General features: G+C 33.9%; 3 protein-coding genes across 6 annotated transcripts; 2 read left to right on the forward strand and 1 right to left on the reverse strand.

Annotated features, from left to right (window-relative positions):
- Positions 1 to 2,741: 2,741 nt before the first annotated feature.
- LOC117575879 (leucine-rich repeat flightless-interacting protein 2) lies at positions 2,742 to 7,436 on the reverse strand. Of its 4 annotated transcripts, none has more exons than XM_034260327.2 (7): positions 7,355 to 7,436; positions 6,603 to 6,845; positions 5,666 to 5,923; positions 4,306 to 4,669; positions 3,988 to 4,146; positions 3,741 to 3,925; positions 2,742 to 3,053 (listed from the first exon to the last, which is right to left on the reverse strand). In XM_034260327.2, exons 2-7 carry the CDS (start codon positions 6,687 to 6,689, stop codon positions 2,943 to 2,945), a joined length of 1,164 nt encoding a protein of 387 aa, XP_034116218.1. In that variant the 5' UTR covers positions 6,690 to 6,845; positions 7,355 to 7,436; the 3' UTR covers positions 2,742 to 2,942. The 4 variants fall into 4 exon arrangements, with proteins under 4 accessions (XP_034116218.1, XP_051861183.1, XP_034116212.1 ...); XM_052005223.1 differs by having other exon boundaries at positions 7,118 to 7,402; XM_034260321.2 differs by having other exon boundaries at positions 7,104 to 7,402.
- Positions 7,437 to 8,105: 669 nt separating this feature from the next.
- LOC117577856 (uncharacterized) lies at positions 8,106 to 8,897 on the forward strand. Its single transcript, XM_034262804.2, has 2 exons — positions 8,106 to 8,535; positions 8,602 to 8,897. The coding sequence occupies exons 1-2, from the start codon at positions 8,266 to 8,268 to the stop codon at positions 8,812 to 8,814; spliced, it is 483 nt and encodes a 160-aa protein (XP_034118695.1). The 5' UTR covers positions 8,106 to 8,265; the 3' UTR covers positions 8,815 to 8,897.
- Positions 8,898 to 10,522: 1,625 nt separating this feature from the next.
- Positions 10,523 to 17,158, forward strand: LOC117570538 (BTB/POZ domain-containing protein 7). Its single transcript, XM_034252249.2, has 4 exons — positions 10,523 to 10,841; positions 12,146 to 12,673; positions 12,989 to 15,586; positions 15,817 to 17,158. Exons 2-4 carry the CDS (start codon positions 12,296 to 12,298, stop codon positions 15,973 to 15,975), a joined length of 3,135 nt encoding a protein of 1,044 aa, XP_034108140.1. The 5' UTR covers positions 10,523 to 10,841; positions 12,146 to 12,295; the 3' UTR covers positions 15,976 to 17,158.
- Positions 17,159 to 22,103: the final 4,945 nt, after the last annotated feature.

Consider the following 22,103-nt stretch of genomic DNA (forward strand, 5'->3'; position numbering starts at 1 on the left):
CTATTAGGTCTTTCTTATTTTTATATGCTTCTAATTCTCTATATGTGGACTCTAATTCTTGTCTTAGAGCCACATTTTCTTCCCAGGAAACTGTTTCAGTCACTGAGGTATATAATTGTTTATTCAATTTCTTAATTTTTAAATTGAGGAAGTTCTTTTGACCTCCTCTTTTATTTTTCTTATTATTATTCTTAGGCATTTATAATTTTTTCATTTAAAAAATTATTTGCCCTTTTTTTTTTTTGTTAAGTTTCTCTTAATTAGTTATGTTTAGTGGTACATATTTCCCTATCTTTAAAAAAAAAAGAGAAAACCCGCAGCTAGAAACTGCCTGGTTTGTACAATTGTTATTTATAACTATGCTTGCATCGCAGTGCAAATTAAAATTAAGTAATTTGTAGTATTTTGTTCTGCGCACTAGGTTGCGCTGCCGGCTTAATATTGTCTCTTCAGGCTGTCCATCGATGGTGCAAATGACGGACTGTCACTCGCACTTGTAGTATTGAAAAGATTCGACTGTGTTTGTTTAGAGTCTTTATTCGAATGCTTTTAGATTTCTTAAACTAAAGCTTGCTAGCTGTCGGCGCAGCGGCAGAGCAACCGTTTTATATATTATATATATAAAATAAGAACGATGGTTCTTTGAATTTATAAAAAATATAAATGCGAGACGAGCTCGACTTATTTTATTGATTCCAAATTATAAACTAAACATTAATTATTATTTGATAAAGAATGAAGACACCTGTCGTACCGCTGCACCTGCTGAATCTGTAGTTGACGGTATTGCGTCTTCGCTGGTGTGGTAGTTGTTGTTGCCGTTTCCGCTAACTTTTCGAGGATCGGGTTACCGTCTGGTTCCCAGCCGTTAGTGACCGAAATATAGCTGACGCTGCACACGTGTCGTTGGTTATGCGTAACTTGCAGTTCGGTGCAACCAACTCTGGTGTTAACTTATATAACGTAACAGTATGTAAGTGTGTAGAGAGAGAGAGAGTTATGCGCGAGTTATGGTATTTGAGTCCCAATGTTGGTGAATTAATGATGAAATAAAAGCTTGAGTTTTCAAATAAGAATAAACCTTCTTGGTTGAGTTGCCTTTTTAGAATAATTCTTTATTATACAGTCGCTTAGCTTCTAGGGTACATGGGTACATGGAATAAATGAAATCGGAATCTGCATCGTAGGCAGATTTCGAAAGGCAGCCGTTGGGCTATTCCGCTTAGTCGGCAAAATAGTCCAGACGTGGATCAGCATATCCAGCGGATGTCAACAATGTTGCAATTATGTTAACATACCGAGTGACCCACATGAGATCATATATCGAATGCACTTGATTATGTGCAGAGAGACAAAGAGTGCAATTGGACATTGTTGGCATAACAACAAAGTGTTGCAGCCTTATTTATATGTATTTATGTATATGCTACACTTTCCTGTCCATGTATAATTTAGAATTAGGTAAATAACAGACTAAAGATGCAATTATGTTTTTGTCCCTAAGCTAGCTGACGGAAGAACAGTGGATCGACAACACTGTAAGTGGCATGATTGGGTTTCGGGTGTCATCAACATTGAATTGTATAAATTAAGAACAACTCTAAGAACAGTTGATAAAAAAAATAATAATTGCGAGGGAAGCTGAACGTTTTTTAATATTTGCCAGGTTGTGACGTCAAAATATGAAGTTTAGGATCAGGACAGGAAGATTTTATTCTTTCTATACGCTAGCCTTGCGGAAAAAGCATGGTTTGATTTACATATATCTGGTTTTATTTGTTATATTTTTAAAAGGAGCGGGCACGTTAATGCCAGCTCGTTGCTGAACTTGAGGAGTCAACTTTAAAAACACAAAAATTATTATCTAAAAAAACGAAAGCGAGCAATAAAAAATAATAATAAATACAAAAATTAAATATGACTAAAAAGAATAGATTTAAAATATTTAAGTTTAAAAAATGCACATCAACGTAATAGTTGATTTTTGATCTACTTAAATATAATTAATGATATGAATGTAATATTATAAGAGTGCTTTTGTAAACATATACTTATGTAAGATAAAATAAACTGTAATTTAATTGAACTACAAATACTAGGTTTAAGTCGATTTAAGTATTATTAATTTAAAAATGTTGAATATTAAATAAATATGAATTAAATTGAAATATATAAGACAACTTTGAAGTATTTTCATGGTAAAATAACAAAATTATGCGAATTAAAAATTTAAGCATTTACACTCCTGTCCAAAATTATACGACCCCTTTTAAAGATTAGTTTTGTCGCTCGTAGCTGAAAGGGAAAACGAAAAAGAGCGAAATAAACTTTGAAAAATAATAGCACAAAATGTGATATTTCTGACTCTATTTGCGTCTTCCGTTTTCAAGTAACGATAAAAAAGCACACACGCTTCAATTTAAGCTAAGCTGTTCATGTATCACCGAATCCAATTATACTCTTTGAATACTTCCAATACGCAGTCTTCCTGTTAGTTCTCCAGTTACACTATTCCGCAAGAAATCGGCGCAGTTGGTTCCCAAAGGATACTTAATCGCTTACTCGGAACTTGGCGGTGACTAAACATTTTGGTGTTGAAAATTGGAACCTTTTCGATTAACAAACTTGTATGTTATTATATTATATGCACTATACTGAATTTTATGAATATTACCCCGTAATTTGTACTAGAACCATGTGCAGAGATTTTTAATCAACGTGGCTCTCGTGTTCAATATAAATAAATGGAAATTGAATAATAGTTTATTTCTGTGAATTTTTAATATTTTGCTATTCAGATTATTATTTTGGACATGACTGTTGTAAAAATGTATTATTTGTGCAATTATTCTGGTTTATGCTGACATCAAAGGTTTTCTTTTAGCTTGTTACGGAAGAATCGTTGTTCTTTCTTCGGTTACTGGGTTCTTTGTCATCGTCGGTCATAAATCCTTCAGGATCGTACTTTTTGCATTTTTTAGTTTATCGAGCCGCTTCAGAAGATGGTTGTTTGCAGTTTCTGCTTCTTCCAGACGCTCCAGAATCTCGCGATGCTGCAATACAAATGAAAAAATAATGGCATTAATGTAATGTAAATGACGCAAATAAATGCATATCGAAAATATGCTTAAAGAAAGCTTCCATAGCAGTTGCAATCATTATGAAAAGTGAGTATGAAGGTTCTTTATAAAAACTATGAACTAGCATAAACAATATAAATTGTATTTTTGCAATATTTCTTTTCGTGTCACTCTTAAGCTTCCATACAAAATTTAATTGTTATAAAAACCAACTAACAAAAATATTTCTTATTCATGTTGCCAACATAGGATGTTTCTTTTATGTCTTTCGCGTCTTTCCATCTCACTCTTATCCTTCTATTTCTAAAAAGAAAGAGACACAAATTTTTTGTATCTCTCTTTAGTTTCTCCAACTCTGTATTATTTTCTCTTTCTTTGTCGTGTTTTGAGGTTTTCGCTGACGAAGAATGGGTTCAGATATTTGCGTGTATGTATCTATATCCACACATTTGGACTTATTATCAGCCAACGGACTAATCAGCGAACTTCGAAATGAAAATAAACGAAAATGATTCACAAGCTAAACATTTGCTGATAATGAATTCAAGTTGCAGTTATAAATTGCAAGCTATGGTAAGAATAAAATAGGGTAAAATGAGCTATGAAGATTGATATTCTACTGTTAATATAGTATACATAATTTAATCAGTATTAACACACCTCTCTTTGCAGTTTTCGCCGTTCCACTTTCAATTCCGCCTCAACTTTCTCCGCTGCTTCGGCTGTACTTTTGTAGCGGATGACCTGCGACTCCGAACGTGACAAACTTGCTTGCAGATTAGCAATTTCCTGCTCAGCTTTTTGCAGTTTATATTTATAATCTGATATGACTTTATTTGCTTCTCCTGTGAATTACACAAAAATATTAATTCCAAAATATACGTAAACAAATCGATTTGATACATACTTTGAACATCATAATCATCGTCATAGCCCAAAGAGTTATTTAACGAACCACAGCGACCGGATCTTCCTTCACTTTTATAAGCATCTAACTGTTCATGCAGTACTTGTACTTGCGTTGAAAGCAGCTGCTTTTCCTCTGCAAACTTTTTAAGTCTTACATCTGAAAGTATTCAATTAAAAATTATATCACACTTCGATTATACAAAATTCATTTTAATAAATGAAATAGACAGTAAAAAAAATGCAATTATTCGATATATGCATTTATGTTCTTTGCAAAAATCCAATGATCATTTTATTAACATTCTATTGTACTCACCAATTGATCCCTGAACGGTAGCCAAAATATTTGCGTTTTCAACACTAACTAACGCCCTCTTGGCATCACTGCCGTCCGTATTCTCAATGGCAACAATAACAAGACCATGCTCTGCTATTAACGTATCTCGTTCGCTTAGTTGGCCTTGGACCAAACTCAATTCAAGTGTTGTTCGGTCCAAATTTCGTTTAAGCGCATTACAATCTCGCAATTTATTTTTAAGCTCGCGTTGTAGTTGGGCAACAGACTCCTGCATCGTTTCTCTTTTATCCTTCAGTAGTTTAACCTCATATGTTTGAGATGAGCGATCATTGTCCAATTGAGCATTTGTTATCATTGCCTTCCGAAAGCGCTCTTCGACTTCCTGCAAAACAAACAACATTTATAAATAACACCAACAAGAAAGATATAGTAAAAAGGCAATCAATTTAAATTTAATTCATTACAATTCATAAACAGTATATTTCTAGACTATAATTCAATTCAAGAGATTGTGTCAGCGCTGACCTTTATCTCATTGCTAACCCTTTGGCATAACGATTAACATTCCACCCAGACAATTATCTGAAGAAGAACTTTTGGACGATGCCATGTTGAAATATCTTACATAACAAAAGAAAATATCTTACAGCCAAACCACCAATTACTCTCCAATTCTCCTCTTCCGAATATTAAGGACAGGACATCAATCTGCCCGATCTCATAAAACAGGACAGAAAGGCCACAGTCCATGTTATCAACTGTGAGACGCCCAGCATTTTTCCTTTAAAAGTGCGAATAATACAAAAAAATTATGTATGACATAAAAACAACAATTCCAAATTACTACACATAACTATTGTATTATAATTAAAATACTACAAAGCACATACGTAAGTACGACTTAGCACCGAAATATTGCTAAAAGATTACTCTGACAGCTTCAGTTCGCAAATGAATAAAAAAAAACTGAAGTGGCCAAAACAACTGATCATGTGGTGCCCTCAACAAAGCTGTGTCCTTAATAAGTTGTCCATATTCAAATTTTTCAGGAGTTTATCATTGCCTTAAATAAAAAATATGGTTTTAACAACAAGATTAGGTTCGGTATGCTGACTTAGTAAATTAACTTGACTTTTAATTTGGATATTAGGGTAATATTAAACATTCTTATTCTTTTAAACGTAATATTCCTTTCTTCTTTCTTAAATTTGAATAACAATCCACAATATAGAAAAAAGAACTACTTGTTAGAAGAGATAATTACTTAATATTCTTTTTTACAGCTGCTCTCTGGCTTTCAATAATGACATATATATTAATTATTGAGTTTATAAACTATAATAATATCATATACTATGCGGAAATATTAGGTACCTACTTTAAGTTCATGTTTGATGTCACGAACGCTGCGGCCTTCCTCTTCCAATGAATCCTCACTACTTCGTCGCGAAGCTGCTGCACGTGTTAAGTTTAGAAGACGAGGTATATCGTGAATGACGCTGCCACTGATATTTTGCATATCAAAGGCACGATCGGCATTGTGCTCTTGTTCCTTTTGTTGCCGCTCCAACTCACGCATGCGTATTTCTCGAGCTTCTACGCGTGCTTGACGACGAGCTGCCAGACGTGCCTCAGCCTGTGCAAAAAGGTATAAGAATAAGGTATATTATTAGTTAGGCTCCAACGACAGATGTGTAATCCATATAGTTTTCAATAATTCAAGCATAAAAGATCAGTTAAACTCCAATTTAGTTAATCCAAAATGATACAATTGGCTAGATGCTAGCTATAATAAAGTGTTTCTTGAATAACTCGTTGACATTCGAATCCGTTTATAGTCATGACAAAATCAGTTTCAATTTGAGAAGAAAAAAACTATTTAAATTTGGTCTGTCTTTCAATAGATATTTCTTCGTTGAAATAATAGAAATTCGTAAATATTATAAAATCACTAATCGGGAACACAGCAAAATTGTTTATCTAGGTTAATAATGATCGAAGCTGTATAAATTATTTTTTATTTTTTTTTTTTTTTGTAATAGATAATCAGATTCAATAAGGTTCAGCCTTTTACCGGTAGAACGGATTCAAAACGTAGTGTCAGGAAATAAATTTAGGCAACATGACTATCTCAAAATAACTATATACTAATGATCGGCGTCAAGTTTTGCTTGCAAATGTTGACTCATCATCAAATCATGATCAGTCCGTACCACGATCCGAAAATCAAACATATGGACAAGTCATTCATCAAACCCCTTCGCTATTGGGATAAAAAATCAAGTGGAAGTGGTTAGAGTCGAAACAGAAATTACCTCCTTTGTAATTTGGTCGAGCGCATTATCCTCGGCATTAGCACAGATATTGTTTCGCCTCCGACCTGTGGTACTTGTGGTATCCATGGTGTTCACCAAATTAATGAAATCTTTATATGTCTATTGTTCATATGTGTCATTAACCGCATCAAGTGTTGCTCTTTTATGGCTTGAATATCGCTGGCTGACCGAATTCACGTTTGCTAAGTTATATTTATTAAGGCAAATCAATGTTGTTGTAATCTGCAATTAAATTGATTTCAAAAAATGAACTTTTCAGATATACAAACTACATAAGTACATATGTTTATTAGTACATATATATTTACACATGTAGCATACAAATATACACAACACATTTACTTATGTTTGTACATACATACATGCATAAAAATATAGATTTGTACAAGCATACATATGTTTGTATGTTTGCAGGTTAATCCGTAATGGGACCTGTATTGCTTGTAAATACAAGTAACAAATATGTATGTCTGTGTTCACCTTTATGTACACACATTCTATCAAAGAATTGAATATATATGTCAAACCGACTATATTTGTTTTATTTGATTAGTGTTGAGTTGCGTATTATTATTAGACCGATAGCCCATAGCACATACAAATTAAAATTAAAGGCAAATCGCGACAATTGCTGCCAATATTATAGCGGAATTTTATTATATACATATATTGAATAATTGATAATCGCGAATCAAAAATATATTCTGTTAACAATATATTTTACGGTTTACTTAGGGGTTAGAACTGTCCATATTAGTTGTGTCGAATTGTTCGAAATAAGTTCAATTGAACATCGAGTCACCAACTTGAACGAGGTCATTTAGTTCCTTCGTTTTGCTTATTTTGTTCGTTTGAGTCATTTTTGCATTGTTATCGAATAGTCTTAATCCATCATTTTGTATTTCCACCATATCACGTCCACATCCATTAAAAAATCGATAATAGCGCTCTATATAATTTTTTTTTTAAGTTTCTCTCCCAATTTTGATAGTTTATAATATAAAACATTGTAAATTATTTGTAGATTTGGAATATAATTCTAATTTTGTTAAGAAATATTGACAACATTAAAAAATTTTGAAAAGTAGTAGTATTAGAAAAAAACCAATATACATTTAAAGAACACATTTGCTGAAACTACAGCCAAGATTAATTATTTATATTTATATATATAAAATTTATTAAATTTATTTTAATCGAATTATTTACTTGAAGCATTCATCAGTAATAATATTTCAAAAATATAACAACTTAAATAGATACCAACTTATTAGTAATAAGTAAGAAATTCTATGGATAATTAATGATATAACAATATAAATTAACTAAAGAACAAGAATATATATTTTCAAATTTCTGATTATTTAAAAACAATGAATGCAGACGCTGTTGATAATCGAATATTTTATGAATCGAAATAACAACGTCAACACATAATATACGATGTATTTAAAATATCGATAATAATATTGATCATATATTATCGATATTACTCTATAAAGTTTGACAGCTCTATCCCAAACGCGGTCAATGTGTTTCTATGCAATTATTGTATTGCTTAAATTGTTTAAATTCTAACTACAAAATCGTCATTGCTTTCTGACTATTCCTAATAACTTGAACATACCCTCAAAAACACGTGATGGCCGAAGTAAAGGGTTCAAAAAAACGAAAAAATAGCTCGACGGCTTCCACTAATGAACGAACTGTGGAAAACAAACAAATGTTTGAGGAAATAAACAAATTTGCAGCAAACTTAGACATGGTGGAAAAGGATCTAAATTATGCAATTGCGCATAGCTTGTCAGGCTTAAATACAGACGATAAAATTAAACTGGACACATACTTGGCCTATGTAAATAGCACGTTGTTTTGGATGAATTTAAAACTCAATGGAACCGATTTGTCCAATGTAAGACACATGAGCCATTGTTTGTATTGTACATAAATATTGACTCAGCCTAATTTTTATCCGTAGCACTACATTTTACATGATTTGCGTCGAGCCAAAGAAATGTTAGCACGTGAAAAGGAAATAAATGATTCCCTAACAGCACCACGCTTGGACATCGCAGCAAGCAAACGCTTTATTGCATCGGGAATGCACACACGCTTCATTGAAATGGATGGAATCATGGTGACCAAAGAGCAATATCAACGCAGCTTAGCAGAAAGTGCTAGTAAAAATTAAATGAACATCTGGCATCTGAAAGCGTTTCCCGCATACACACAACTAAAAAAAAAAAAACAAATACATTAGTGCCTAGATAAAAATATACTTTTATATTTAAATTTGTTGAACTGGAGGAAGATAAACATGTTTAAATGTGGTAAAAAGGAAAAACACATTAATAACAATTGCTGCATATATATATCAAAGGGCAATTTGGTTCACTCTACCCATCAATAAATAATAATTTAAACCAACAGTGGACAAATAATTGTTTAACTTATGTAAAGTTTTTATTTCTTTTTCTCGCTATGAACCCAAAGCCATAATCATATTACTGCCATATTTGATAGAATAAGCATATTGGAAATTTTATGAACCATCTAAATTTTAGATTCTAAAACAAGTTGTGTATCCTACTTATGCATAATTTTTCTTGGCTGTCGTAATGGTCGTGTATTCAGGCAAAATGTCCAGCAAATCTGGATGATTTACTGGGTTCATGAACTTTTGATTTATCATGGATGATTATCTTATTAAGCCTGTCGACGTATTTTTTTCGAAATGAGATCTGTGCACTTGTTGTCATTTATTCTTTATATTTTTATGTGCCAATCGAAGATTCTTTTCAATTGTGCAGTTGCCGCATAAGCCACCATAAAACATATATGCCAACATAAAAGATATATGTTCTTTAAAACGCACTTCATTAAAATCTGCAGAATTTTAAATGCGTCAAAATATTTATACTAATTTAGAGTTCCTCAAAGTCATGATCTTTTTGAAAAATTATGTTGATGTACGATGTAGTTGCCTCTTGCCTAGTTTTAATGTAGTTCATTAAGATATTTACAAGCAGACATTGTCAGAGGCTATTAAGTATAATCCAACGTGTTGTCATTCAAAACATTAAACAAGAAATGTTTAAATAAAAAAACGTAGCTCCGATATTGTATCGATAATCGATTTTATTTGGCCTATTAAAAATGCATATTCGGGGATGTTTTTTTTTTTTAATTTAATTAATTTAAAAACATCGTAATTTATCCAGACTTTTATATTCGTTATACTTTCAAGCCACATACAATTTATATAAATACATTTAAAATCAGTACTGTACAAATATGATATTGATTTAAAAATCTGTTTTTTTAACTTAAACAAAAAATTTTAAGTTTGATAACATTCAAATATTGTATTGTATTGCAGACAAAATTCTAATCTCTAAATGCTACATCAAAATTGAAAAGATATATTTTTTTAATTAAAAATTAACTTTTATGGGTAATTCGTCTTACTTGATTCATTTGTCAAAAATAAAAATAATTTTTCGGTATGATCAACTATGACTTCAATTGCTATATTTGGTCCAGCAAATCCGACCAAGCAGATTTATTATTAAGTTATGTTTTATAATTGTTTGAAATTCTGTTCAATTTTTGTTTAATATTTGGCCATTGTATTTTTATTTCTATTGATACAAAAAATATATTTTAAAAATAATTTATATAATATTATTTAGTTTCCTGTCTTTTTTTAATTTGCTATTAATATAATTTCGACGTCGATTTAATGTTATTTTTGACGCCAATTAATTATAAGTCGAAGCCTCTGACGAGAAACACCGTGAGCAACCAATTCATTCAATGGTCTATCGAATACATCGATAGGTAGTGAAGTATTGAATGCGCTGTAAGCGATATTAATCAGGTGATACAATCGATGTATTTTTGTATTCTTGGCCTGCACCCCAAATTTGTGAAAATTACACTGTGCGCGACATAAATGAAAATGAATATAAAATAAACAATTGAATAATGTGAATAGTGTGGTGACCACATCATAATGGGATACATTTTGAAAATCAATTATACAAATGTACTGTTTTTTTTTATGCTAGTGCAGTGCAACTTAAAGTGATCCAAACTGCTGTGCGAAAAGTGTTTATTGGCTCTGTATAGAGGATAACAATATGTTGTAGGCGGCTGAAATTCGTGTAGGATGTTTGCAGCTGAAATTTAGATACATGTATACATATAGTTGAAGGTGTAAGTAAAAATCATTCCATTTCATGAGAGTTTGCATTTTTCTGAATTGGTTTTGTGAATGTCTTGTTGGGATTTCATAAGCGCATATGTATGTACATTGATTTGGCTGTCCATAAACACATTGTGTGTGTGTATGCGCGAGTGTGTGTGTGTGTGTATGTATGTATGTAAATAGACCTATATAAATATATTTATATATTCATATACATGTGTATGTGTGTGAAATGTGTGTACCTTTAAATCTTGAAGGACTTGAAAAAAAATACTACATAGTGCGTGATATTTTCATTTTTGGTAGCAAAAATGCATTGAGATGGAACCCACATCCATACATACATATGCGTGTATGCGCGTACATCTAAATGCAAATGTATGTGTATCAAGGATATATGTACGCATGTATATAAGCGAACACGTATGTATGTATGTGTGCATCTCTTTTATTTTCTAATGCATACAAACCTATTGACATGAATGTTCACACATACTAACATACATATATGTACATATTTTCTGTATTGTGGTCGCTTTTCCATTCATTTAATGCACACAAAGTAAATGATAAATATGGTATGCAACTTTTCGATATTCCATAAAGAAGGATATTTTTCCCAGCAATTCTAAGTAAAATTTAATTAAAACTATAAATGTTTAAGTGATTTTACAAGATTGTTTTATAATTATGCCATATATGTTTCCAAAAAATAACAGCAGTGGACAAATCTACTTAATTGCAACTTAACCACTGCAATGCAAAAGCTAAACAAAAAGTGCTATCTTGTAAATGGTTTTGTTGCGTAGACATTTATTTTCTATGAGTTTGGTATCACGTATGGCATAATGTTTAATAAATTATAAACAACATTCATGTCCGTCCTCCTCTGAAAACCTAGACTCAGCCTTGGTAACTATTAATGTAGACACAGATTGTTATAATTGTATTATCTAGAGATACATTTTGACATAGAAAATAGTAACGATATTGAAATTTAAATCAGTTATCAAAAACTGGTTGTATTTGGTTAACGATGCATTGTTGAAAATTCTTTAAATGATTTTAATAATCCCTTTATTTCGACCGTTTTTCCCATGTTGGTCTTTATATATCAGGCCTTGAGCCTGAATTGTGGGATGTACAGCTTGAAAGGATTTGAAGAGTCCAACATTCGATGTTTTAATGCTAACAATAGTGGTCGAACTATTAAAATAAATAAGTTGAATAATTTGTATTCTGTACAATTTTGTAGCTTTACTTTTTTAACCGTTTTTAACCAATATTCACAAATATAAATTTCTAATTTTAGAAACTACTCATGAATTAAAAGATGATAACATGAAGAGAAAACCACATATGTTGCAAATAATGTTGCTCTAAATACAACAAAATCAAATAAAAAGCACGGATATTAAATACGTTTGCTAACCTGGAAGCAGTTTGATTGGAACTGAAGCAAATGGGAGCAAATACTTCCAGCGGTGGTTATCCCATGGCCACACCTGCTGACAATGCAGGTGCGAATAGTGAAAATGGCAGCGGAAACGTATCAGTCCTTCAGTCCCTTACGACCACAAGAATGGGCTCATCGGGCTCTGGTGGAGGACCTGGGACAAGTGTGGCATATAGCGGCATTCACTATCATCATCGAGACCAAAGGCGAAAGCGAGTTACTGGATTTGCCACGTTAAAAAGGAAATTCATTCGACGTCGACGTTCATCCAAAGCCTGCGATCACGCACGTGTTCTACGCGACTTTGTCTGTGACTGGACGCCCCTTGAATTGGCAGCACTCTGCGAGGAGTTTGAAGCATTGTCGGCTCTTAGAGATTTATCCGTAAGTAATGATGTAAACAAAATGACTATTAAGAAATTGAGCCACCACATTGGGCTAGGTTAGATAAATTATCTGCTACTATCATAAAAAGTACATGGATTGTAGATCAGAATTTAGCAATACTTGTCCGACATAAAGTGCAATATATTTATGTTCTTTTCAATTAATTCTTTTTTTGAGTCGACTTTTTCTATACATTAGACAAAATAAATAAGGTTTTCTACAAAATATCATATCTACTTAATTGAATGAAGTTATTAAGATGATTATTAAATATTTGAGTATATAATATATGTATATATATTTTTTTTTTAGGTACAAGCGGAATTGGCACGACCCCCGGCTACAACATACAAACAAGATTTGGCAGCATTATATGATTTAAATTTGTGTACAGATTGTGATCTCGTATTTCGTGGTTCAATATTTCCCGTGCATCGTTCCATATTATCATCGCGTTGCACTTATTTTCGCGACTTGCTTTCGGGCTGTCCGGGATTTGGAGCACGCATTTGTCTGGAGTTGTCATCATCACCAATCGATGTGCAGATCTTCTCATCATTATTGCGTTACTTGTATACCGGTGATCTTTGTCCACATGATCCAACGATTAATATCAATTTGCTGCGTCAACTTGGCGATGACTTCGGCACACCCAATCCCCTAGAACATGATCTACGTTATTTGCTGGAAACCGGAGATTATGCGGATGCTGCACTTGTGTTCACAGCGGATGGATCCAATGATAGCTGCTTGCGTCAGGACGCTGGTACCTCCGAGTACGGATTTCGACCGAAACTGGAGCTGCCATGTCACAAGGCCATCTTAAGTGCCCGCTCACCGTTCTTTCGTAATCTGATTGCCCGCCGAACGCGTAACATTGATGAGTACATAGAGCGATCGACTCATGTGCCCACACGCATAGTTCTCGATGAATCTGTTATACCGAAGCGTTACGCTCGAGTTCTACTTCAAGCCATTTACTTGGACACTGTCGATTTGACCCTGATACTGCGTGGCGGTGGTGGCACTGGGAATTCGGTTGGTTCCCTCGGCTCACTTGGTGAGGTGCACGCCCTAACGAATACGGGACGGGTGCGGCCGACAACGCTGGAAGAAGCAATGGAGTTGTATCAAATTGGAAGATTTTTGGAGCTCGATATATTGGCGCAAGGCTGTGAAGACTTGATACTCGAGTGGTTGTCATTGGATACATTGTCAATGGTCCTTAAGTGGGGATGTCAACCTCATGGCTCTGCTTGGGTATTTCGCCAGGCCTGTCAATACTTGCGGGAAGAGTTTGCTGCCGTCAGCGCTTCACCAGTGCTTTGTCAATTGGACAAGGGGCAACTTGTGCACATTCTGCAAAGTAACTTTTTGCAAGCCTCCGAATTGGAGATTCTACAAGCTGTGCTCAAGTGGGGTGAACAGGAGCTTATTCGGCGCATGGAGGATCGCGAGCCAAATCTCTTATCACACACAGCGCACTCGGTCTCTAGGAAAGGCGTTAAGCGACGTGATCTCAGTGACATTGAGTTGCGTGAAATTCTATCCGAATTGCTGCCATTGGTGCGAATGGATCACGTGTTGCCGCCAAACAGTGAGGTCCTATGTCAAGCGATTCGTCGTGGTCTTGTTAGCACACCACCATCGCATATGATCAGCGATGAACGTGAAAACTTGCGGGTTAATGCATGGATTCGCGGTGGCAAGAATCAAGGACTCTTTGTGCGCCCGCGGCTCTTTATGCCGTATTTTGAGGAGGTGAAGGCCCTGCTCGAGGATCGCATGGCCACCTCGCATCATCAAGTTGAACTTCAGCGCATGCGTCGATCACGACATTTCCCCGATATACCCGATACGCTCTATATGGTGTCGCGTATGAACGCCGCGTCCACACATAGCGGTGGCTTTGCTGCTGGTATCGGCAACGATGGACCGGATAAAGTTGATCCAACCGCTTTACCACCACCAGATAGTCTAACGATTTCAGCAATGCGCAAGCGTGAGCACAAGCTTCGACAGTCGCCAATGTGTCAAAGAGCATTATTGTTGCCCCTCTCATCGCGTCATGAAATTGATCGACAAATTCGCTTGCGCGTTGTCCGAGAGTTTAATTTGCCAGACGAGGTGTCCGATCTATTGGAAAACTCCATGTTAACCAATAAGGGAGATAACAGCAGTCGAGAAGAATGCAACGATGTTGCTTCGACCACTCATCAAACAGAGGAATGCCTATTAGAAGATCATGACGACCAAAGTCCACCACCGTCGCCAGCAGTTACAGATTCAGCTGCTCGCCATACGGCGACAGCCGTTGGCGCTTCATTTTTGTCGACGACAACATCATCGATGGCATCATCATCAGCAGCATCTTCTGTGTGCGGCACAGAACAGTGCTATAGTCGAAATTTGACTTTTCCACGTCATCAGCAGCAATCAAGTAGCTTACTTGGTGTTGCAACTCTATTGGCAAACAACTCAAGTGCTGGACGACTGCAATCGAGTTACGCTCGCTTATCGGCATCAGCAATGCATCATCGCAATGAATTGCCAGCATTGATAACCGAGGGAGATTTTCGATTTCCGCATGGCGGTAATGCTTTGAATTTGGATCGAATAGCTGAAAACAGTTCGAGTGGATTGGTTGACACAGGCGGTGGTAATGGCAATGGGCATCTCTCTGATATGATGCCAGATGTGGCAATGGCAACAGCATCACTGGGCCAGCTGCATCTCTCCGCTGGTGGAGGATCTGGCTCTGGTTGCGTGAGTAATCATCCCAATCGTCTCATTGGTAGCAGCAACAGTGATATGTCCGAAAGTTTGCAACTTGATCTAGGAGATGGCCCAAGTCCTCACATAATCAATAGTGCTGCCGCTGCTGGTGTGATATCTTTGCGTAATTTGCAAGTGAGTACTTATAAAGTGAGCTATATACATTATATATCGGTTGTACGCATCAGTAAAACAGTTTACTAAGCATAATGTTGTATGTGATTGTTCTTATTTAACGACTAAACTGATAAATTGCAATTATATCTGGGCAATTTTTGTAGATTCGTCAACCAATATATACTGTGGGTAATCATGAATTATGTATTTTCAAAATGCAAAATATTAATAATATTCATTCTGCACAGCATCAATTGCCGCAAAACAACTACCATCACCACATCATGCAGCAGCGCTCCAACTCGCCATTTGATATTCTACGACAGGGGCTGCACTCGCCTGCTCCTCCGCAGCACCCGCATCCCCCATCAGGTGCGCTGAATTCCGGGCCACCTCGATTTTTATAGAGGTTACAAGTGGCTCCCGATAAGGGGCTTTATTTTAGCACTCCTTTCTAATAAATAATAAAAATAATTAATATTAAAATTTCAACAAAATATATAGTTAAATTAAAAACAAATTAATGTAAGTACCGTACAAAAACTAAAAATGTGCGTTCTTAATGACGATTCGTTCAACTACATCTTAGAAGTAATTGGCGTATGTACAAATGACAAAAAAAAAAAAACAAAAAAAAAAATATGAATATTAACATACCAACATTTGACGCAATTGAAAGTAAAGCTAGTTTTTTATAACAATAATGATCTAAATAACAGCTATATATCTGGGTATGTATATATATAAATATATACATATAGCAGGGCTGCAAATCGGTTCTAAACCGATCCTCGGTGTACCATATTAAAAGCCGAAGCGTCAAAATTATATATCGTGAAGATTGGTTCAAAAAAAGAATTTATTTGTACATTTTGGTTCTATTCATTTATATCAATGTATGATACAAATATTGAAGTAAGGAATCAACTCAAGTTTAACTTTTTGTTTTGGAATTAACATAAATGGATTAGGAAAGAATTCTTAATGGTAATTCAGTTAAATCACAATATTGATGGCTCTGTTCAAAACTGTTCCACAAATCGAACTTCAGTTTATAATTCAAATTCAAAATCTTGTGCTTAGAGATTTGTAGTCCTGAATATACACAAGTATATATATATATATATGTCTGTATTTATATTTATATTATATGAATATATACTATGTACATATAGCTGTTATTTAAAAACGTTTAAATTGCAAAAGCTTATATAAAATATTATTCACAATAAGGCTTATTTTTAACTTGTCAGACAAAAACAAAGGAAAAAACATAAAAAAAAAATCAAGGTATATTTGCATTCCTCTTCCGACATGTAGCTGTCATTGTACTGTCTTTGCCAGACTGATAATGAACAGAACTGATTACGAGTATATTATTAGTTAAAAATTAAATATTTTCAACATTCAATAGCTGCAAACAAATATACAGTTCAGGTTAAAATAATATTACAAATATGGGTTTGAAACAAAATGGTTTAAAACAAGTGTAATATGGCAACAAATTCGACAAATTAACCATATAATTATGTACGTATATTATCGGATACATTGGGAAAATTCGAATAAAAGAAATCCTGCTCATATTTACCAATTGTGTCTTCAATTTGGAAATCTGTTTTACCGGAAAAGCTTAGTCGACTTCCTTTAACGAACAACTTGAGATGCGCCTATAATTCTGTACGGTATTTATTTCAAAATTGTGACTAGAGGAATGGGATGTAATTCTCCACTTCTTGGTTAATTTAAGCAATAAATAAACTCTTGCAATTTGCTGCCTGTATGCCATAAAAACGAAGGATTAGCATATCGTTAACAACATTTCGCAAAATACCTAATTTTAATTTGACTGAAAGTAATTTCGTATGATGCAAGTTGATCGTTTATGGCCACAAACTATACGCAGTAAGAATATGTCCGTTTTTTCGATAAAGGTTATCATAATTGTATCTATCACGCTGCAGGATGTGGTCGAATTATAATCTGTGTACTTACACACAGTCCTAGCAGAATAGTTTGGCATTCAAGGATTTGCAGATTCAAACCAAAAAGTCATCGACGACCTTAAGAGTAAGTGTGAGACGTGCAAAATTGGTCCAAAATGTTCTGCAGAAGCTTCGTTATTTTAAGATCAATCGATTGAAAAGACGTTTATCAAATTTGCAAATATGTACAGCTGTAAACTTTGAAATAGCAGTGCGACACAAAAAAAACTAAGTAACGGATTTGTAGCTTGTTCCTTTTTGTTAGTTGATCCCTGGCACATTATTTTTGTAAAATGGAACATAGAGATAGGAAACAAGCAAAACCCCCGTTAGATTTGTTCAGTTTTTCTGATATTTTTACATTCGTGCACCACTTTTGGGAAGCACTTTGAAATGTAGTAGAATAAAGTTATTTATATGATTTTTTGAAATTTATTAAATTTTCTTTTTGACACTGCTATTTCAAAGTTATTCATAAAGCACCCAATTTCATTTTTTATTATCTATATTCCTTAAAATATTGAATTAGCCAAACTGGAAAAAGGGTTTAATTATTAAAAATTAAATACTTTATGCTGTTATAACTAAATTTTATCTGAAATTTGTGTTTATGATAGGTTTTTTAAATTTTAAACGCACAGGTCGCTATCACTGCTATTTCAAGATTCACAGCTGTATTTGTAGATATAGACATACGGGTTTTGCCAATCGGCTGAAATAACAGGATAATTCTGTTTAGTCAGCTAAATTTTTAAGGCGCTCTTGTTTGACCAATGAACATTGAAATCATTGTTTTACTTTTTGAGAAATTCAAATTTTCGCTTTCTGACGATTTTCCTTTTACCGTGTGCTTACAAGAGTTGAATGCCACCAAGTTTTTTTTGTATGCCAATTCATAGATTTATAGTACCTTCCACGAATCCTGGCAAAATGTGATAGAGATATTGGTTCTGAAACTGTGTAGCAAATCCTCTATTGTGGGCTGGTGTCGAAAAGAAGAATTGTAAGTCTACCTTAACAATCATGGACTATTTGCCACCATCTGTAGCTGTCCCCCAACCACAAAACATTATCTGCAACTGTCACTGCTATAACCCGGGACCAAAGAGCATCCGGCAACCCGCTCTCTGAGCTGGCTATAGGCCGAGACAAATACCAGGCGAACATAATCAAAGAGCAATAACCATGCATCTAAACTTCAGATTCTGAAGGCATCAAGCAGCCAATAATAACTACATATTTTACGACTTAAACTGGCAACAACAACAGTAAAATCAATAATAACAGCAACAATGTCTACATAAATGATTTTAATTTTGTTTTTTCAGCTTGAACATAGTCGAGTGTACTCGACTGTGAGATACCCGCTACCCAATTTGAATAAAATCAATATGTTTTGCGGTATTATTCTCAAAATGGTATATTTGGTATATCGATATAGTACCGCATTCAAAATATACCATAGACTGCACAATATACCAGATTGTCAGCCAAAGCAACTAAGACCCCTATTAAGTAGGCGTTTTTGCCCATACAAAAGTATTTCTTTAATAACTCCGACAATTTTTTTCTGATCGCAACAAATGTCAGGAATCATAACTACTATAGTTATTATTATATATACCAAAATTTGCAACTCTAGCTTTTTGATTTGCGTTGGCGTGCAAACATAAGAAATGCTATCGAACAAAAAATTATAGCTCTATCTCTTATAGTCTCTGAGATCTAGGTGTTCAGACGGACAGACGGACATGGCTAGATCGTCTCGGCTGTTGACGCTGATCAAGAATATATACTTTATAGGGTCGGAGATGCCTCCTTTTACCTGTTACATACATTTCCTGCCGGCACAAAGTTATAATACCCTTCTACCCTATGGGTAGCGGGTATAAATATGTAATTAAAGAGTACTTACTTTTGGACTGGACTACTTTACTCGTGAATATTTTCATTTTACGGATCCTAGTGTTATATGTACTTCACTTAAGGAACTCTGGAACTCTAATCTACATAGTATTTGTGTACCCATAATTTTGATGTGTAGCATGAAAGCAGGGACAGCTCCATAACACAACGGAATGGGAGCCATCAAGTTGAAATTCTGAGAACATATTTGCAGAGTTAATATTAGACAAACTCATAACTCCATTGTTTATACAAATAGTAATATATTTCTAAGCTACAAATATAATGAAGGCATGAGTATGAGGGAACTTGATTACTAATCTTTCACCCTCAGCTGCGCTACGCTTAGTAATCATTTGTATTTTTGCGGATAGTAATATGGAGCACCAACCACAAATTTAATTTAAGCGATTCTTTACCAGTATATTGTATAAATTTAAATATATATGTAAATATAAATAAGTAACAAATATATATCCCTCCCGCGTTTCTAATTAAGACTAAAGTTGCTCTTGCTTGGTTACTCAACAAAAATAATACAATTTATAAAGAATATAGCGCAGCGCTTCCGTTTAGGGCTAGTTCTTTCTCCCTTGGTACATTGGATTAATTTTTCTAAATAGTAAATTATTCTACAGTGGAATAAACAAAATATAACATTAAATAATTATGCATAAATACATAAAATATATATTTCTTTGCAAAAATTAAATAATTTTGTCAAACAATACAGCATAGCGCCTGCGTTTATAGTTGCTAAATTTAATGTAAATGTACCAAAATATGTTCCATTGCGTTTTTCTTTGGTACATTTAGTCCATTTCCTTTAAATGGTACATAGTTCTAAACTTTAATAAGAACTGTTTTTTCATTGAATACTTTTACGTGTATTTTTCCTTGCAAAAACTCAGTTCTACAAATCATTTTGTAAAGATTTTACTCAATGTATACAGTGGCTCTGATTTTGTATTTTATCGTAAATGGTACATATGTATATATATATACATACATAGTATATGGGTGTTGGCACAACAAAATTATTTTCATGTGGTCGGATGCCGATATTATCTTTCTCTTTCTTTTTGATGTTTATGCCTGTATGTACATATATGTATATACATATGCATGTACTCACAGTTAAGAAAAATAAACAACTGTGACTGAGCGAGAAGGCATTGCACTTCAATTATCTTTAGTTACGAATGTTTTTGCATATGTAATCGCATGTGCATTCACACAGCTCTTAATGCTTAATAGGTACATCAGGTTCGTGTCTTCGTTAAACTTTTAAGCACTTGTGGAAGTACCAAAGAAAATTCCAAAGATCGTCTCGTTAAAGCGTTTTGTTAAATTATAAACAATAATTTTATATAAATTCAACATAAGTTAAGGTCTCTTTTCCGATTTACGTTATCCTGGATAAGACCATTATCAAAATGTCTTTGTCTGACTGATCATATGGTAGGCGCTACGAAACTGAAATCTTCGCAAAAGTTTAGCTTACACATTTCTTCAAAATTTTTTTTATATGTACCAACACCAAAAGTTAGTCACAGTTCTAGTTAGAACAAACGGATTAGGATGTTAATTCTCCCACAATGCAACTGTAATTTCACTTGAAATCCATGCTCAAAGAGGTCTTGACTTTGTTTAAGGGCCATACCTACTTTACGAGTGCAATTTTTAAGCAAAATGATTTGTTGTTGATGCACACACTAGCAACTATGACTTGAATAATTTCTACACATTCTGAGATGATCCAAAATAACAAGCAATAATTTTGAAGAGTGTCTTTAGCTTTCTTACTTCCTGAATTTACGATGGCTCATAGCCTATGAGATGTTGACGCGACTGACGTTTAAATATATCCACTTGTTAACATTGATCATGGAGAAGATGTCACTGTCCTCATTTTGAAATATCACTTTTCTGTGCAGCATGAAGATTGAGTTAAGATTTCTAAGTTACATTTAGTTTTCAGTGAATGTATTGCGAAGTTTTGATTCAATCTGTTATAGTTGGTTGATATTTGAATATGGATGAAAAAGAGACTTCAATTTATAAGTAATTTTGATTATTTGCAGTACTTACATCATGTCCTCATACATCAGGTATTCAGAACGAATACATAAATGCAGATTTTTGTTCACATTTAAGTTCTTGGGATGTCAATTTATTGCTCGAAATACCTACATACGTTACGTCACATACATCATAATTCCTCATTCCGCCCACCAATGACAACATACTAATCTTAATCAACTAGCTCCCGAGCTGCTAGTGGGTGCCACATGTTTACTTATTAAAATTAAAGTACACTTTCATTATAAATGCCGAGTGAATCGGATTCAACATAAGTGATACATATATGTATGTATGTAAGCAAAATGTATTTTTGAGTTTTAATGTAATTTTAACATGAACATGTATTTTTCGTTTTGTTATCTATTAGTTTATTGATAATACCATAAGCATTTTGTTATTTGTTGGGTTACTTTCATTGTTTGATGAATTCAGCTAATTACAGACATTCATTTTATTTATTACTTTTGATTTAGGTATAAATTGTACATAAGAAATCATAATAAAATTACAATATTGTACGTATGCATTTGTTGTGATTTTGTGGCATATACATAAGTAAG

Source organism: Drosophila albomicans, chromosome X, assembly GCF_009650485.2.
Source record: "Drosophila albomicans strain 15112-1751.03 chromosome X, ASM965048v2, whole genome shotgun sequence".
NCBI lineage: Eukaryota > Metazoa > Arthropoda > Insecta > Diptera > Drosophilidae > Drosophila > Drosophila albomicans.

What these genes read in the sequence shown, in the direction of transcription:
- LOC117575879 (XM_034260327.2), bottom strand. Translation starts at nt 6,689, where the DNA reads ATGGATACCACAAGTACCACAGGTCGGAGGCGAAACAATATCTGTGCT. An exon ending in TCGACCAAATTACAAAGGAG is followed by an intron (nt 5,924 to 6,602) that starts GTAATTTCTGTT and finishes CTTTTTGCACAG; the next exon opens with GCTGAGGCACGTCTGGCAGC. An exon ending in CGATGATTATGATGTTCAAA is followed by an intron (nt 3,926 to 3,987) that starts GTATGTATCAAA and finishes TGTAATTCACAG; the next exon opens with GAGAAGCAAATAAAGTCATA.
- LOC117577856 (XM_034262804.2), top strand. Translation starts at nt 8,266, where the DNA reads ATGGCCGAAGTAAAGGGTTCAAAAAAACGAAAAAATAGCTCGACGGCT. An exon ending in ATGGAACCGATTTGTCCAAT is followed by an intron (nt 8,536 to 8,601) that starts GTAAGACACATG and finishes TTTTATCCGTAG; the next exon opens with CACTACATTTTACATGATTT.
- LOC117570538 (XM_034252249.2), top strand. Translation starts at nt 12,296, where the DNA reads ATGGGAGCAAATACTTCCAGCGGTGGTTATCCCATGGCCACACCTGCT. An exon ending in CGGCTCTTAGAGATTTATCC is followed by an intron (nt 12,674 to 12,988) that starts GTAAGTAATGAT and finishes TTTTTTTTTTAG; the next exon opens with GTACAAGCGGAATTGGCACG. An exon ending in TATCTTTGCGTAATTTGCAA is followed by an intron (nt 15,587 to 15,816) that starts GTGAGTACTTAT and finishes CATTCTGCACAG; the next exon opens with CATCAATTGCCGCAAAACAA.